Here is a 20,400-nt window from a genome sequence, read left to right on the forward strand (position 1 = left end):
TTCATTCATCCAATGGATACATTTGATTTTCATGGGACTCTAAGAAGTATGTCTAATATGAAGGGTTGTAGCTATTCAATAATGTCCATTGAGTGCATATAAATAGAGGGACTATGGTGCTTAAAAAATTTATTACAATCAATCCAATTTCAAAAATTAAAGTAAGAGTTAGGGAAATCCTCAATTTTTCTAATCAAAGGAAATAAAAAAGCTTCCTCGGATCCCGAGAGGACCTTAATCTTAACCCTCTAGCAACTTTGAGGGGGTAAATTGTTCTCTTTGGAAAGTGTCACCCACGCCTCGAAGTCTACTATTTAAATTAATATCATCTCCAAATCTATCGTCTCCACTCAAATTATCCAACAAATGCATTTTTCTAGATTTCACGAAAATGACAAAATTATTCCCATAATGTTTATTATTTTATAAGAGGGGTTTTTTTATAGTTGTTCAACTAAGTCGAGACCCGATTGAAGGGTGACATCAACTTAGTTAACCCCTTAAATATAATATAATATAATATAATATAATATATAAACAAATATATTTATAAAATTTGGTTTAAAGATCAAATGAAGTTTAGTTGCAATAGTAAAGACATTAAAATTTATGGTGTTTTATGTTAGAATCCCATCAAATACATTTTTCTAGATTTCGCATTATTTAAAATGGAAAAAATACTTGTACACACAAAATTCAAGTAAAATTTAACTTTAAAATTTGCAGTAATTTTTATTTATCAACTTTGAAAAGAGTGCAATCTCTAAATTTCTCGATTAAAAAAAACTCATTTGATTCTTTTCTTCGATAGAGCTTTGATTCAATGGTCGTTTAGATTTGATCTTAGAAAGATGTTGTTTGCTTCAAAAGTCGTCAAAACTTGATCTTGAAATTGAATTTGTGAGATGTTTACTTGAGAATTTGACTTGATTGGACTCAATAGTCTTTGAGACTTGATCTTGATTTCAAGGGTTGTTGAGACTTGATCTTGAAAATGGGTTTAAAGAGAATTTGAATCCAAGGATCTTCGAGACTTGAATTTGGATGGTTGAGTCTCTTTAAAAGGTGGTCTAGACTTGATCTTAAATACATGTTTTATCTTGTTTGTGTTGCTACAACTAGATTGGGTTGAGCCTTAATCCAAATGTCGCCTTTACTTGATTTTTTATGGAAAGATGATTCCGCTTCAAAGGCCTTCTAAGCTTGATTTTGAAAAATGAGTTTGGACCTCCTTTCTTCCGTTGAATCGAATTGAAAGACGACTTTCTTCAAAAATGACTTCTGACTTCCTCTCCTCGGTTGAACTAGATCGAAAGGTGACTTTTCTTTAGAATTGATATGGTGTTGATTGGAATTTCTTCAAGTTTCTTCACAGGCTTCTTTCGAAAACTTCTAGATTTCTAAACTTGTAAATGTGTGGAATGGTTTAATGGTGACCCTCTTTTATAGTGTCAGCAATTTGAATAGAAAAAGGTTCTGGTGGAAAGTAAACTCTTAATTTAAAACGATTAAGAAATATTAAATTCTTTTATGTATTATTTATTATTTATCTCTTATTAATTTAATTAACTAAAGATAAAATAATCATTTATATTATCACTTAAATATTTTAATTTAATTAGTGATCATTTAAATTTTTATTATTTATCTTTGAATTAATTTAAATTAATTTATGATGTAGTATGTAATGTCATTAAATTTACCTATGATAATTTTGGCTTGACACGTGACGCTTTGTAATTGATCCAAAAAAAATTGTCTACAATATCCCCACAAGAATCAAAGGTTAAGATAGAAATTTTTTAAGGGCTCAAAATTGAAAAATAAATTTATAATGTGTTAATTTATTATTTCATCATTTTGAAGAGATTAAACATAATTTTCTTCATTCTGGGGCCAAAGTGCAATTTTACCATAACTTAATTTTAAATTTAATTTTTGATAATTGCTTAATTAAGTTAAAATTGATATAAAATAAAGAGAGATAAAGAGATTAAAAAATAAAGAAAATATGGGAAGCAATAGAGAATGTATTTTATTGATCAATGAGGATGATTATAATGCTTTATCAGAGTCTCTATTTATAGGCATAAGAAGTATAAAAGAAGTAAAGATCTAATTCTAATAACTATTAGAATTTAAAGTACATCAAAATTCTATCTTGATCATGATGGACATCCACTTAATAAGATATTCATAACACTGCCCCTTGGATGTCCATTGGTAGATAATGTGCCTCGTTAAAGCCTTATTAGGAAAAACCCTGTGGGGTAAAAACCTAATGAAGGAAATAGAGTATACAATCTTCTATTACAAGCTGCCTTATTAAAATTTTTTACCAGGAAAGCCTAATGGGACAAAACCTTGGTTAAAATAAAAGAGTACAATTTGTTTTAGACTCCCGCTAATGGGAACATTACATTACATCTTTGAACTAACGCATTTCAATCTTGTGTAGTAGTTTTCTAAATGTTGAAGTTGGCAATGCTTTAATAAAAAGATCTGCTAAATTATCACTAGAACGAATTTTTTGAACATTTATATCACTTCTTTTGTCAAGATCATGAGTGAAGAATAATTTTGGTGAAATATGATTCGTTCTATCACCTTTAATGTAAGTACCCTTCAATTAAGCTATACATGTTGCATTATCTTTATATAAGATAGTTGGCATATTTTCCTTTAAAGGCAAATTAAATATCTTCTAGATATGTTGGGTCAATAACCTTAGCCAAACACACTCTCGACTTGCCTGATGCATTGCTGTATGATTTGAAGAAGCGGCAGGTAATGTTTGCTTTGTTGAACACCATGATATAGCAGTACCCCCACATGTAAATAAATATCCTATTTGAGATCGACCTTTATGTGGATTTGATAAGTATCTAGCATCAACATAGCCGACTAATAGGGATTTTGAATTATTTGAATAAAAAACCCCATATCAATGGTCCCTTTGAGATATCTAAATACATGTTTAATTTCATTCCAATGTCTATGTGTTGAAGAAGAACTAAATCTTGCTAACAAGTTTACAATGAAAGCTATATCAGGTCTTGTGTTGTCTCCAAGATACATCAATGCCCTTATGACACTTAGATATGGTACTTCAGGACCAAAAAACTCTTCATCATTCTCATAAGGACGAAATTGATCTTTATTCACATCTAAAGATCATACAACCATCAAAGTACTCAATGGGTGTGCTTTATCCATGTAAAATTTATTTAGTATCTTTTATGTATAAATTAATTGATGAACATAAATTCCATCTTTTAAATGCTCGATTTGTAAGACAAGACAAAACTTTGTTTTTCCAAGATCTTTCATCTCAAATTCTTTCTTTAAACAATTTATTGTATTTTGAAGCTCTTTAGGAGTTCCAATAATATTTAGATCATCAACATAGGCAACAATTATCACAAAATTTGATCCAAACCTTTTTATAAAGACACATGGAAAAATTGGATCATTTTATAACCTTCTTTTAAAAAGTACTCACTAAGACGATTGTACCAAATACGTCCAGATTATTTTAATCCATATAAACTTTTCTTTAATCTGATCGAGCAATTTTCCTGAGAAACTCTATATCTTTCTGGGATTTTAGATCCTTCAGGGATTTTCGTATAAATTTCACTGTCAAGTGTACCATATAAATAGGCTGTAACAACATCCATTAGATGCATGTCAAGTTTTTCACTTACTGCCAGACTAATAAGATATCTAAATGTGATTTCATCCATCACATGAGAATATGTCTCTTCATAATTAATGTCAGGCCTTTGCAAAAAATCCTTGTGCTACAAGTCATGCTTTATATCTTACGACTTCATTTTTTTTCATTTCATTTTTGCACAAATACCCATTTATATCCTACCGGGTTTACACATTTAGGTGTTTGGACTATAGGTCCAAAAACTTCACGTTTAGAAACTGAATTCAATTCTGTTTGGATTACATCTTTCCATTTTGGCCAATCTTTTCTATATTTACATTCCTCAATAGATTTAGGCTCAAGATCCTCATTTTCTTTTATCATTTCAATAGCAATATTATAAGCAAAATTGTTGTCGACAACTAAATTTTTTTCGGTTCTATCTTTTTCTTCTATTGACATAACTTATTGAGATATCTTTATTTTCATCATTTTCATTTTCACTTTTAGGTACCTGAATCTCTTCTTGAGTTTTATAATTAGTTATATCATGGTTCTCTTCAGGAACCCCTGCCTCCACTATATGACCATATTGAATATTTACTCTTTTTCTTTTATTTTATCTTTGGAACTGACTGGTCTTCCATGCTTCAGGCATGGATTACTTTCTTTTGTATTAACAGTTTGCCCTATTAGGACGTCAATTCATATTGGAGCATTTTCAACTAGTATGTGAGATTTAATGAATCTGGCAGTTGATTTGTAAAATGAATTATCTGTTGAAATTTTGGTTCACATTGCTTTGTACGAGGATCTTAGTTATTGGTAACTCATTTCAAGTACTTTATTAATCTAACTTTTTATTCTCTCCCCCTAATGTTGGAAAAATTGACAACTCATGTCATAACTAAATCTTGAATTAATAGCTCAAAAAAATTATAAGAAGACTCATATAAATATACATTCTCAATCTCTTATGATGACCCATCTTTTTGCGTTGTGGTGTAGCAGTTGGAACATATACCGCACATCCAAAAATTGTAAGATGGAAAATATTTGACTCTTGACCAAAAATCAATTGTATTGGGGGTATTTATAATTTATTGGCTTGATGCGTACAATATGTAAATCAATACAATCTCATGCTAAAATAGGAAGTTTTATTCTCATAAGTAATAATTTAGCTATTAGTTGGAGGCATTTGATAAATGATTCAACTATATAGTTTTATGTGTGAACATGAGCTACGGGATGTTCAACTTTTATTCCGATTGACATACAATAATTATTGAAAGCTTAGGACATAAACTCACCAACATAAGCAAGACAAATTATTTTAATTGCATAATCTGAAATTAATCATTTAAACAAGCAATCTCGCAAACGACAGGTTGTGAGTTGATAACGCGTGTGATTATTTTGTAAATATATCTACTAAAATCATATGATGTCAAAATCATCTACATGGTGAATGAATATGCCCATATTCATTTTAGAAATGCAGAACATTAAATCTCAACTTTAACCAATGAGTTCGTAATAATCAATTATCATTCAGAACAAGCAACACATGAGAATTCTTTAAATTAAAGAATCTTCTAGTTCTTTAATAAATGTCTATATGAATTCTCAATTAATTTTCGTATCACATATAATTCAGGATGGTGTAACTAGTCATGCCAAATAGAAAATATATTTGTATCAGTAAACTTTTGGTTTACTTAATCATGTTTTTCAATTGTACTAATAATGCAAATATAAATATAAATTTTAACAATTAATAATTTTATCATCATTTTTTTATTATTTTGTGTTCACATTTAAGCAATATTATGAAATTTACTTTTGGAAATGTCTACATCAACGTGAAGTCCATAATGTTATTAGCTTAATAAAAGAAATATAATTTGCAAAGAATTATTTGCAATAGTCACTTCAAGGAATATATCAAAATCTTCAAATATTTTGACCACAATTTTCTTGTTTTCATTATTATTCTTTTTTTAGTGGTTAAAAGTACCACTATTATAACCACCTTGATAACAGTTATTAGTACGTCTCCAACCACATCCTCAATGACAACAACAATTATGATCTCTATATTTTCATTTTTTATAATTGTTATGTACTACTACATTCACTTCTGGGAAGCAAAATTAGTGGGAAGAATTTTATAGTTTTTCATTAGTAACTTATTGTTTTGCTTAGCCACGAGAAGGTATGAGATCGTTCGAAAATACTTTTAAATTTATTTTACAATATTGCTACTATAGGAGCACATTAGATATTTCAATCATATAGTGTAATGTATTCCTTTGGGGAATATATATAATACAAATACATGAGTATCTCATGGTATTTCTATATATGGTTTCAATGTAAAACACATGAAGGTTTTATTCAATATATATCTTCTTGATCTGAAAAACAATATTATATTTTACAAAATTTTGCATCACAATGAGGTAAAATATTAGCTTTTAAAGAGCTTTTTTTTTCTAGTTTGATGCAATATTAACTCTTCAAGAGCATATAATCATTTTATTATATAAAATTAATGAGTGCTTAATTTATTTTAAATAATATACAGTTTTGCAATTCTTTTTAACATGAATGATAAAAAAAATTCTGATCTTCTAAAATTTTATTTATTCATATAAAATGAATAGGTATAAATAAAACATATATTAAACATAACAAATAATAAATTCATGTTACTAATAAATCATTGTGGTTAGATAATATATATTTTTATATATCATAACACAACAAAATACAAAATATATAATGTCAAATTGAAATAAATTTACAACTATAAAGGTTTAAACATAAACATTTTTTAACCTTTACCTCTTATGACATAATTTCATTTCAAATTTTACAATGCCATGAAATTATCATAGACATGAAATTATCACAGATAGGGTGAATATCCCAAAGTTCATAACAAGTAAATATTTTTACTCGCATTCTGTAATAATCATATATCTTAATCAAAATCAAAATTAAACTAATCAATTCTATTAAAAAATATTTATATCCACATAAAAATTCCAATAACTAAATGCGTGAAGGTTTTTATAAACTCATAGTGTGAAAATAAAATAAAATAACACACAGATTTTAAGTGGAAACCCTTTTGGGAAAAAAACCACGGGCAGAAGAGAAGAAAATTCACTATGTCGAATTCGAATGATTACAAGAGGAATAGATTATGTCTATTTATAGGCTTGTAAAGCCATATTCTAGTAAGATTGAAACACCTTATTCTAATCAATATAAATTAGATGGAGTTTAATAAGGTTTAAAAAAACCTTATTCTAGAATAAAATAAAAGAAGTGTAGCTCTATATGGATTTTACTTTTATTTTATTTAACCACTGTATTTTATTTAAATAAGGATTCGGGTCACTTAATTCTAACAATCTCCACATTGACACGAATTCTCAACGAACAAGTTCTTCATTGCGAACTCTTAACGAACAAATTCTCCACCTCTTTCGTAAAACCCCTTAAGGGTTTTAACTTCAACAATGAACACCAATCAAGTCTAAGCAATGCTCAAACTTGGTTATAGGAAGTGACTTAGTTATCATATGTACAAGATTTTCATGAGTACTAATTTTGCTTACAACAATATCACCACGAGCAATAATATTATGAACAAAATGATACCGAACATCAATGTGTTTTGTTCTCTCATGAAACATTTGATCTTTTGTAAGGAAGATTGCACTCTGACTGTTAGAAAATACTGTATTGATTTGAAGGTCTTCATTGAGTTCACTAAAGAGTCCCTTCAACCAAATAGCTTCTTTACAAGCCTCAGTAATCGCCATATACTCAGCTTCAGTGGTAGAAAAAGCAACTATAGTTTGCAAAGTTGCTTTCCAACTGATTGCACAACCTTCGATTGTAAAGACATAACCTGTGAGAGATCTTCTTCTATCAAGGTCTCCAGCAAAATCAGTATCAACATACCCAATAACTCTATCTCTAATTCTTCCAAACTATAAGCAGATATCAGTAGTACCTCGTAAGTATCTTAAAATCCACTAAACTACTTTCTGGTGTTCTTTACCGGGATTCGCCATGTATCTGCTAACTGCACTGTCTGCATATGATAAATCTAAATGTGACCAAACCATAGCATACATAAGAGATCCCACTGCACTAAAGTATGGAACATGTGACATGTACTCAATCTCATCATCTGATTGTGGAGATAAAGCTGATGAAAGTCTGAAATGAGCTGCTAAAGGAGTACTAACAGGCTTAGCACTTGCATATTGAACATACAAAGAACTTTCTCAATGTACCCCTTCTAACTTAGGTACAATTTACTTGCTTTTCTATCTTTGAGAATCTCCATACCAAGTATCTTCTTTGCTGGTCCCAAATCTTTCATCTCAAATTCTTCACTTAGCTGGGCTTTAACCTTTCTTATCTCTCCTTTATCTTTTGTTGCTATCAACATGTCATCAACATAAAGAAGTAGATATATGAAAGAACCATCACTATTTTTCTTAAAGTAAACACAACTGTCAAAACTACTTCTTTTGAAATCATGAGAAGTCATAAAGGAATCAAACCTCTTGTACCACTGTCTTGGTGACTGTTTCAAACTGTAAAGGGACTTTTTCAGCAAACAAACATTGTCCTCTTTTTCTGAGACTGTAAAACCCTCTGGTTGTTGCATGTAAATGTCCACCTCAAGTACTCCATGCAAAAATGCAGTTTTTACTCTAACTGCTCAAGCTCCAAATCATGCATGACCACAATACCAAGCAAAGCTTTAATCGAACTATGCTTCACAACTGGGGAGAACACATCTGTGAAGTCCACTCTTGGAATTTAACTGTAACCCTTTGCATCAGGCCTTGCTTTATATCTGGGTTCTTCAACACCTAGAGTCTCTTCTTTCTTTTTAAACACCCATTTACAACGAAAAACCTTTTTACCTTTAGGAAGTTTCACAAGATCCCATGTTCTATTTTTGTGGAGTGATTCCATCTCCTCTTGCATAACGAAATTAAATTTCTCTTCAATTCTGGAACATGTCTACGTCACTAAGTGTTCTAACAACTCCATCAAACATCTTAACTTTAATTTTTCCAACACCTGCGATTTTACATGAAGCATTATTTCCCATCAAAACAACACCTTTAGACATTGTTTCGTAAGTTGTAAACCAATCCCGATTGGGACTTATGTGGAAGGTGTAGCCTGAATCAAGTATCCACTTCTCGCTCACTTTAGAATTGTTGACAGAAGCGACTAGAAGTTCACTATTGCTATAGTCTTCTACAACATCAGCTTCACCGAAATTTTCTGGTTGTTTTCCCTTTTGATTTGTAGCCTCTTTTTTAATCTTGTTCTGTAGCTTATAGAACTCAAATTTAATGTGCCCTTTTTTCTTGCAGAAGTTACAAGTTTTACCTCTGTTTGAAGACTTTGATCTACCCTTAGATTTACCGCGAGGATTCCGTTCATGTATCCTTCCACAATCATCATCAGCATTCCAATCTTGTCTCCCACGAACAATGAAACCCTCTCCCTGAGAGTCGGGTTTAACCACAAGATGTTTCATCTTATCATATGAGGTCAAAGAATCATAAACCTCATCAACTGTGAGAGACCCGTGGCTATATAAAATCGTGTCTCTAAAGGTTGAATAAGGCAGGGGCAACGAACAAAGTAGAATCAACCCTAAATCTTCCCTATCATACTAAACCTCCATGGCCTCCAAGTTTGAGAGAATTTCTTTAAACACTGTTAAGTGTTCGTCTACAGACGCACCTTTCTCCAAACGATGAGCATAAAGACGCTACTCCATATGCAACTTGCTTATTTGAGTTTTCGACATACATATTTTTCCAGCCTCTTCCATAATGCAGTGGCGATCTTCTCCTTCATCACATCCTACAAAATTTCGTTGGATAAATGTAAATGTAATTGTGTTTAACACCTTTCAATCTTTACACTTCTTCTCTTCATCTGTTAATGTCGAAGGCATCTTATCTATCCCTAGCAGGACTTCCTCCAGATCCATCTACGCAAGAACTACTTACATCTTAATCTGCCACAACGCAAATCTAGTATTGCAATCCAACAGCGAAATTTCATACTTCAAGTACATCATTACTGTAATCGAGATGGACTACCCGGAAGCTCGGATACCAATTTGTGAAAATAAAATAAAATAAAAAACACACAGATTTTACGTGGAAATCCTTTCGGGAAAAAAACCACTGGCATTGGAGAAGAAAATTCACTATGTCGAATTCGAATGATTACAAGATAAATAGATTATGTCTATTTATAGGCTTGTAAAGCCATATTCTAGTAAGATTGAAACACCTTATTCTGATCAATATAAAATAGATAGTGTTTAATAAGGTTTAAAAAACCTTATTCTAAAATAAAATAAAAGAAGTGTAGTTCTATATGGATTTTACTTTTATTTTATTTTACCACTGTATTTTATTTAAATAAGGATTCGGGTCATTTAATTCTAACACATAGAGATACGGATAGCGAAGGTTTTTATAAATTTATAGATATACAGATAGCGAATTATATAAATTGAACTTTTTAATAGAAATCAAACCAAATTTCAAAAGAATTTGATTAGTGATTATAAACATCCTTTATAATGAAGAGAAAGAGATCATCCCCAAGCAAATATCAAAAAGCAAACTTTGAGAGTGGATCTTATTTCTCGATTTCATATAGATAACGATATCAAATCTTTCACCATCCTTAAGAACAAAAAGTAAAATAAGTTAATCAAAACAATGATAATGTATAATGAAAGAAGAATGAAAAATAATAATCAGATATGAAACATTAAATAAAAGAAACTTCCTGTAAAAACTTTGCATCTTGCCATCAAAGATATTGGAAATCATGAAGGATAAATTTGATCATCAATAAAAAGAACTATCACTTTGAGCAAGATTATGCTGATAATGTGTTATAAAATAAAGAGAGATAGAGAGACTAAAGAACAAAGAAAATATGAGAAGTAATAGAGAATGTATTTTATTGATCAATTGGATGATTACAATGCTTCATAAGAGTCTCTATTTATAAGTATAAAAAATATAAAAAAAAGTAGAGATCTAATTATAATATCTATTAAAATTTAAAATACATTAAAATAAAAATTTAATTGACGGGTGATACCAAGTCAACAAACTCTTTAAATGTAGTATAAATAGTAGTTGTGGAGTTATTAATTTTACAAGTGAATTTAAAAAATGAAAAAGAGGATAATTAACCATTTATTTAATGAGTTAATATTTAATATACTTTCAATAAAATATTTTAGTTTTATAAATTTAAATTGTATCACATGTGGTAACTATTGTGAAAACTTTTAAAATGAGAATCATGAGAATTATAATTATGTTAACCATTAGATTAAAATAAATAGTTCTAAACCTTAGATTTTGTATTTATCTTACCTTACTAAAATAAAACCAATAACACCTAATCGCGTAATAAAATTTCAAGTGAAAAAAATGAATAATCTTTACTTTCATATGGAAAGCAAGATATTAGGGTTATTAAGATTAATCAATTTGTGTATTGTGTATTTGTGTTTTATTGAAAAACTTGTTGACCGTTTTATTAAGTAAAAAAAAGTACTTAAAATCAATAAAAAAGAACTCAAATTTTTAAAATGAAAAGATGGACCAAATTTTCAATAAAAAAAACAAATACCTAATTTAATAACCTTAATCTCTAATGTATATTTTTTAATAATTCTTTTTACTATAATTTAAACAAAACATGTATCATAGTTTAAATCTTAAGTGTAGAGCCTAAAAGCTCCATTAATATATCAAACAGAATTGCTTGTTTAATTATTTAGTCATTAATTGCTTGTTTAATCATAGTTGGTCTTCATCGTCAACAAACCACTACCGGAATAAAACAAGGGTCTCATATTTAGAATTGAGAGAAAAGTTAGTATACAATAAAGAGTAGGTGATCCTCCCCTCTCCACACGTCAGCCAAAAAGTCTAGAAGCTTTACGAATGAAGGTTTATCATATAAATAAAATATCGCAGCCTCCTTTTCTACGTCACCATCAAACGGCAGCCAAACCAAGTCAAGCTAAAATTGGTAAAATATTCTAAATTCATCATATTCTTTTTTATAAAAAGGTACTATATAATTTAGTTATATATTAAATATTTGTTTGAATTAGTGTTATAAATTAACCGGATATTAATATAATTAAATAATGATAAAAATATTGTTATTTTAAAAAATTAAGTTACATTATTTTGAGAGTGATTATAATTTTATATATTTTACATAGACAAATAAAAAAGTATGTACATACACATAATAAGATTTTAATCTAATTCTCTATAATTTTTAATATTCATACTTTATCATCCAGCCAAAGTATTATTTATTATTTATATCAATTTTTTTATTAATGTATTTGTTATATAATTTGTTTTATTATTTATATCAAATTTTTAATAAATGTATTTGTTACATAATTTATTTTTCGCGTATGTGTGTCTTAATCTAGTATTATTAGTTCTTTTATGTCATGTGTATTGCATGTGAATATATGTATTTAATTTTTTATTTTTAATAAAATATTTTAATTTTATATAAGTAATATAAGTAATCATTAATAAAATTATATTTTGTAATAATAAAAAATCAACATGTTGCAAATACTATTTTGAAATATTTTTATAAATAATTAAATTAGGTATATTATATATATGCATTAAATGCTGTAATGTATTTGTAAAACGTTTCGAACCAATATATTTATCTGATTTAAATGAAATAAATTATTAAAAATTCATGAAAATAAAAATATTAATAAATTATAAAGCTCACTTCAAGTAGTTTAATTGTCGGTTCAAACTGATTTTAAACTTACTTTAGTTGATATTTTTTTTTTGCCTTACTTCAGACCAATGTGTGGCCCAATTTAATTCAATTTTTACAACCTTGATTTGATGAACTCTAATGTGAGTGAATATTTAAAAAAAATTGTATTTATAGTAATAAATTTTAATTTTAATTTATATATAATTATATCACTAATTAAGTGATAATCAATTTAAAATATTAAATACAATTTAATATATATCCCAATTAATTAAGTGATAACATTATTAATAAATTATTACTAATATATATAATTAAGATTATTTTATATTTTATATGAAAACACTTTAATCAAATAATTATAATTATGGTTATTTATATTAATATTTTTTAAAAAAAACTTGAATGTAAAAAGAAAACTACATGCATGATTAGATTACTTGAACTAATATCATATAATAATAAATAGTATATGTAATAAATATATCAATATATAATTTATCTTTTGACTTATTATTATTTTTTGAATAAAAGATAAATTCATTAAGAAAAGGTAAGGCAAACACTAAAGGATAAAACAAGAAGAGCAACTAAACCCAAGCTATCAAACTTACCCAATACACCCAGTCTTAAACTCCTCTCACTTACATCCATATTATCTCACTTACATCCATATTAATCATTCTCTCAGTATTAACAATATCAACAATATAAGGACAAGCAAAACAATTCATATAATTTGCTCTTAATAAAGCTCCTTGTGCCAAAGCATGAACAATCTTATTAATATTCTTACGAATCTAGAGAAAGGTAAAAGATAATAGACATACAATCTTTGAGTAATTTTCCTTAATCGGAAGCATCCAAATGACTAAAAGTAAGCATTTGTCAAAGACGCTGACTATCAGTTTCCATAATAACACCTTCCAAATGCAACGAATAAAGTCAAGAAAGAGCCTCATGAATAGCCAAAATTTCAAACTAGAATTGCTTTTCATGAATCCTAATATACAACTTACAAAACCACCTACATCATTGTACACAACTACCCATCCCATATGCCCACTATTAACAAAAATAGCTCTGTCAAAATTACATTTAAGCATCCTAGTAGTTGGCTTTCACCAACAAACATCGCCTCCATCAACAACTGGACGATGGACCAACTGAGAGGAGTGATGCGTGCCCCCTTCCAACACTGTAAAAATTTATTTACATAATGCACAAGTCAATCAGCCAACATAGAATTATGCTTCCAAATCATCATATTTCTACTAAACCAAATACCCATTAACAACCCCAAAACATGCCCCTTCTTATCATCTTGCATCAGAGCAACAAAATCATTAATGACACCATGCAAAAACATTTTACTTATCTCTTGTCAAACAGTTGTTGCAAAAGGGCAATAGAAAAGAATATGCTTCAAATCCTTGTTGCCTTGACGATACCTAAGACAGATAGGATCAATAGTAACCCACAAGTCAAAAACTTGATATTACAAGGGACAAAGCCATGCAACAATCACCAAAGATGTCCTTAATCTTCTGGGGTAAAACTTGATTCCAAAGTGATTGCCACAGACTATCCACCTTTAAATCATTTATATTAGTGAACAAATGAAGGGCAACTTGATAACCAAACTTAACAAAATAGTGGCCATTTATAGTAAAATATGCCACATAAGATTATCATTAGGAAACCAACTTAAAAGCATAGCTAGAATCCACTTGGCATCATATGGCGCAAACAGCCCCTCCACCACATCCTTGTCATTAGAACCCCCCATTAAAATGCATTAAGTTGCAAACTCTCATATGTTCACACCCATCAATATGAGTAATGTCGACAAAAAAAATTACCATCATCATTAATCCATGGATCATTGAAAATGCTTATCAAACTCCCTTTACCAATATGCCCTCTAGTCACTTTCAAAAGCTCCTCTTTAGCCTTATGAATACTCTTCCAAATAAAAGAGAGAGCCAAACCCTTTGACAAATCAATAAATCCACTACCTGAAAAATATCTAGCTTTGAAAATCCTACATGAAAGAGACCCAAACGAAGTAAGGAATCTCCATCGTTTCTTTGCAAGTAGCGACTTTTTATTATTTTTAATTGTTCCATATTAGTTAATTAATATTGGTTTTGTTGTTATCACATAATAATTAGTAACATATTATTAATTTATTATTATTTTAATTCAAATTATTAATATTAGAAACTCTATTACACATTTATGTGTGTGAAAACTATGTATTTAAAACACATATGCTTATCATTGTGATATCATCATTATTGAGTTAGTGTTAAGTTAACTTGTGATACAAATTTTTTATTAGTTTTTTTTTTAAAAAAGACTGAAGTATCCTCAAATTATATAACTTAAACGAAATGATATTTTTGTAATTTTCCTAACCAACTTTGTTTCCGATAGATGCGTAAGACTCAGTTATGGCTTTAAATAATAGTATAGATTAAGCAGTAAATATCATTTTAAAATAAAGTTTTAGTTTAGTGGTAAAATTAATGTTTTATTTATGATAATAACATGGGTTCAATACCACTAAATGTAATTTTTTATTATTTTTTTTAAAATTAAAAGACTAAAGTGTCATTGAATAATATAATTTATTTTAATTATGAAAAGGTATTTTCATAATTTTTCTAATTAAGTTGGTGTTCAATTGACTCATGACACCAACTCAATTAGAGGCTTAATTAATAGTAAGTACAATTAATAAAGGTAATAAGGTATGCATAACATAATTAAAATATAAATATTATATGAAAATAAAGTTTTGGTTTAGTGATTTTACTCTTGTAAGTAGCATGTGTTCAAATTCTACTACGTGTAAATTTTTTTTGGTTCTTTTTTTAAATATAAAAACAAAACTACCATTAAATAATATAATTTATTTTAATACAAAAGGATATTTTCGTAATTTTTTTAATTGAGTTGGTGCTTTGTTGACTCATGACACCAACTTAGTCAGAAACTTAGATAATAGTATAGATATAATATAACTTATTTTAATCATGAAATGACATTTTCATAATTTCCCTAACTAAATTGGTGCCATGTTGACTCGTAATACAAACTCAGTCAAGAGCTTAAATAATAGAATAGATGATGAATAATAAATAATTAAAATGACAAATCCAAAATATAATGAATAAAAAAACTATATTTATTGATTCAAAAGTTTCTCTAAATTCACGCTTTTATATAAAATTTAAAAAGTACACATTATAAAATTTATAAAAAAAAAATCTAATTTAACACTAAAAGCAGAGTTAAACCCCAGAAAGTTAGTATATTTAGGGTCTGTTTGATTGGCAGTAAAATGTTTTCCGTAAAATGATTTCTGGAAAATGTTTTACTTTTCTGTAAAATGACTTACTGGAAAATATTTTCTGGTGTTTGATTGAATCTGTGTAAAATATTTTCCGCTGTTTGACAGATTTCCTGAAAATATTTTCCGGAAAAGTTATTTTTTACATATATTAATATATATTAATAATTTTTTATATTTTAAATTGTTTTTACATATATTGCAATGATTTATTTATAATAATACTCAATAATAAGCTACAATATTGATCGTTATAAATTGAAAAAATATTATCCACAATGAGTACTAGTAAGAATATTGAATAATTATAAATTGCTTCGAAACCATAATGAGTACTAGAAATAATATTATCCAAATACATAATTAGTAGTACACCACATAATAACAACATTGTCCAAGTGCATAATATTACACCACATAAAAGTATCAATATCTTCAACCCTGAGAAAATTTTTGAAGCCAAATTTTTCTATGCTTCTTATCCAAAAAAGTACCTCACACCAGTCCAAGCAATCAATTGCTTTAACCCTCTTAGCCTCCTCTTTTAATATCATTTTTGCACCTATAAAAGCTCTCCACATAACCAATGGTTCCCAACTAAGACCAGAACTTTTTTCAAGGACATTTCTAACAATAACAGGTTCACCTCGCATCCAATGAGTTTGAAAATGCTGAATGCTATTGTCTTCCAACTGCATTACATTCGGGCAGTACACAAAATTGTCATGACTTTTCTCTCTATGAGCTGCCTGCCTTACTTCAAAGTTTTTTGCTTCATTTCCTGCAGAGCAGGTGGTTTGACACAAAGAACAGCCTTGAGAAAACTCGATATCAGGTAACTGAAAATTAATGGTGAGCTCCTCAGCACTCTGAATCAGTTGCTCAACTGAATTAGTTTCAAATAAGCGTCTCAGTGAAAGTGTCTCACGACCACAACCACCCTTTCCATTTGGAGGACAAGGAATCCTACCATCTTCCTCAGCTCTCCAATCATTTCTTGCTGCCACTGCAGGAATCTGGTCATCTGAACCCATAGCTCGACTATTTACTCTTTTAGCAGACAGCTGGTGAGAAGATTTTGCTTCATTCCCTCCAGGCTGAGACCCTTTTCTAAGTTCATGACAGCATGATATACATAGATCATATAAACAATCAGGGCAGCTTCTATGGAAATTGACAATGGATGTATTGCAATTGTCACTGTCAAGGAAGGAAACATTCATAGTCATTATAGTAGGAAAAACAATAGCCATGTCTGCAAATTATTAATAACAATAAAAATCCCTTTTGCATATCTTTAGATGCAATTTCATAACCACATGATAATATACACGATAGTAGAAGACAACAAGATCCATCACGGTTGATGCATATCATTAACAATATACAACCCATTACTAAGTACTACAAAGAAAAGATCAACTAATAAGAGTTAAGTTTCTTAATGGTGTGAATTGGTTTTGATTTTCACAACAAAATATAAGGTAAGCTTTATGAATCAGTCTCATCAAATCGGCACTATCCTAGGATAACCCTTTTTCACATCTTCCTACTAGTTTAAATATAAGATAAGCACACAGATTAATATGGTAAAGAATGTAAGCTGTTTCCAAGTAACTAATATGACATGAGATTTTCAATTTAGGGGCAAAAACGTAACATAACATAACAAAAACCACAAGTTTCTCCTTGGTATCAAAGAGCATGAGGTGATACCAATACACTCGATCATCATCATCTATCACTGATACCATTATGTCCTGTTCTGTCAATTGCACACCTATGGCAAAGGAAGGCATACATCACTTAGCATTTCGAAGCATCATCTAGTATAAAAACCAAAACTTACAAAAACCAGACATATCACATTACAGTACCATGTATACTGGCTTCCACCTCTAGTTCAGCATGTTGCTCCTGTTGTATATGTCGAAGCAGAGGCAGAATTTCATGTAGCAAATAAAGCAACTTCTGCAGTTTAATATTTGTATCTGCTACCTCATGCTCATCCTGTCAAATTTGATAATTTTTCACCTCCAAAATGAAATTCAGAACACGAACAATCAGTTAGACCCAAAATACTAATCTTCTGGCCTTATTCGATCCAATCTGAATCACATCCATGCAAACCCAAAAGATAAAAAGAAAATCCTACCCAAAATCAATAATAATGCCAAGAAAAGCAATCATTTCTTTTTCTTTTTAATAACAAACTCAAAATGAATTAAACAACGCTGAATAGAACCGAAGCATCATCAAAGACGTGAAATCAAACCCAGAAATCTAAAATAAGTTACCATAATCAAATGCAATAATGAATCAAATAAATCACTGATAAATCAAACATTTAGCAAAGAAGCTAAACCAGCTAAACAAACAAGTGATGCTAAACAGACAAATTATGAACATCAACGAGTAAACAAAGAGTTTACCTTAAATACGAATTTGTTGGCGATTCGGGAATAAACAAACCCTTGATTTTCTGGAACTGGAACTGGGTGGAGGACCGGAGGTAGACCGGAGGTGGATCGATGGAGGACGGAGGTAGCTTGATGCCTTGATTTTGGATTTGAGAAAAAAAATGGAGGAGGGGAGATAGGGTTAGGGAAGACTGTCGGCAGTAAAACAAAACAATAATGTTGTGGATACAGTAAAATTAGCAACAATAGCAGAGGAGATGAGGCAGAGATGATGAGGAGCTATGGAAATGGTTTCAACGGTGAGAAGATGAGCTGTGGAAAATGTCTTACCGATTTCTAAGGGGTAAGACATTTTCCGGAAATATAGGGTTGATTTTCCCGTGTTTTGGAATTGATTTTCCAAAAGGAAATCATTTTCCTCCAATCAAACACCGGAAAATGGGGAAAATCATTTCCGGAAAATCATTTCCCCTATCAAACAGACCCTTATATTTGATACCCATATGTATAACGTAAAATATAGCTAACATATTGAAGAAAAAAACATTAAACTTGAGTAAAAAAAATATTAAATCTATAAAAAAATTAGGCTTAACCTACAAATTAGTATCTAAACTGTTTTTTTATTATTATAAGTAATATTTAAACTATTTGCTTCTCTCAAGTTGGTATCTCCATTAGTCAAACTATTAAGTCTTTAAAAAGTCTTAATTCACAAATTGGTACCTAAACTACGTCATTTTCTTATTTTTATATCTAAACATTTTTTTTATTATAGTTGGTACCTACTTTCCTTAAGTTGATACCTCTATTAGTTTAATCGATAGTCAAATCATTAAGTTTATTTTAAAAAATAATCAATTAAAATAGTTATGTAGTAAAAAAGACAAAAATATTATTTTCTTTATATATTTAAAAATTATTAAAATTTCATAAAAATAAAAATAATAAAAATTTTAAAAAATAGAAAGTTCAATCAATTTTTTAAGCTCGATAGAATTGATTTGTATCAGTTCTTGTGTCAATCATTTCAACCCCAATCTTTGAATTGATGCCCTCGACTAGTTCCCGGTCCAACCAAACGGTTTGGTTCAATTCTAAAAACACTAGTTTCTGATTAATGAAAAAACTTTTTTTATCCTATTAAGTTGAACAAGTAGGTGATGAAGCTTGAAAACAGAATTAATCTTTAGTCTCTTGACCTTAAAAGAGTCAATTTCAAGCATTACTGGTATGTCTAGATATTATAAAGGAAGAAAAAAAAAAGAGAAATAAGGTAAAAAATAAAATAAAATAAAATAAAAGAATTAAAATTATTTTTAAAGTTTATATGATGTGGTAGTCATTTATTAGCTAGAATAGGTGATAAAATAATTTAGGTATCACTTAGTGATAAAAAATGTTTAGATATCGATTTGAAAAGGTTAGGTATAATTTAAGTATTAATTTATGGGTTAAACCTTTCTTTTTAAATAGAGGTTTGATTGGCGGAAATACCAATTTGAGAAAAAAATAATATAAATACCACTTTTAACAATTTTCTTTTTGGGTTTAACCAAAATAAAGTTCGAATTGGTTAAAATACCTCCAAAAATAACTTTAACAACTTTCAAACTGTCAGATTAAATGATAATTTAGTCATGACATTAACTTAGTCATGACATTTATGTTAAATAAGCTTGAGGCCCTAAAAAAATCCCAATATTCAGCATCAAAATATAGGAAAAGAATTAGGTAGAAAGAAAAACAACATATTTAGTTATGAATAATCAAAATATCATATAAATTTTTGGAAGGAGTAATTTTTTAAAAATTTTTAAATAAAATCCAATTTTAAAAGAAGGTAAAACAGAAAAAAGGTAAAAAGTCAGGAGCGAAAAAATCAGCGGGTCACTGTCACATGTCCTAGCTGTTGCAATCTATAAGTCAAACCCCAGCCGCTGTAAACCGATGTTTGATTGCCGTCCTTAACTAATCTTCGTCCTAATGTTAATTAATTAAACACATAAAAATGGATCACCCGATTATTACTGTAAACAGGCGTAAGACAAAAGGGCGGGCATGAATTGGGTAAACTTGTCTTTTCAGTAACT

At 29.1% G+C, this 20,400-nt stretch overlaps 1 protein-coding gene across 1 annotated transcript; it reads right to left on the reverse strand.

Annotated features, from left to right (window-relative positions):
- Positions 1-16,176: 16,176 nt before the first annotated feature.
- Positions 16,177-18,659, reverse strand: LOC107896993 (lysine-specific demethylase JMJ25). The gene is made up of 5 exons (XM_041111211.1): positions 18,638-18,659; positions 18,320-18,498; positions 17,765-17,897; positions 17,604-17,667; positions 16,177-17,087 (listed from the first exon to the last, which is right to left on the reverse strand). The coding sequence occupies exons 1-5, from the start codon at positions 18,657-18,659 to the stop codon at positions 16,235-16,237; spliced, it is 1,251 nt and encodes a 416-aa protein (XP_040967145.1). The 3' UTR covers positions 16,177-16,234.
- Positions 18,660-20,400: the final 1,741 nt, after the last annotated feature.

This window comes from Gossypium hirsutum, chromosome A04 (assembly GCF_007990345.1).
Source record: "Gossypium hirsutum isolate 1008001.06 chromosome A04, Gossypium_hirsutum_v2.1, whole genome shotgun sequence".
Classification (NCBI taxonomy): Eukaryota; Viridiplantae; Streptophyta; class Magnoliopsida; order Malvales; family Malvaceae; genus Gossypium; species Gossypium hirsutum.

What these genes read in the sequence shown, in the direction of transcription:
- LOC107896993 (XM_041111211.1), bottom strand. Translation starts at nt 18,659, where the DNA reads ATGTCTTACCCCTTAGAAATCG. An exon ending in GTCTTACCCCTTAGAAATCG is followed by an intron (nt 18,499 to 18,637) that starts GTAAGACATTTT and finishes TACTGCCGACAG; the next exon opens with TCTTCCCTAACCCTATCTCC. An exon ending in GGTGGAAGCCAGTATACATG is followed by an intron (nt 17,668 to 17,764) that starts GTACTGTAATGT and finishes CCTTTGCCATAG; the next exon opens with GTGTGCAATTGACAGAACAG.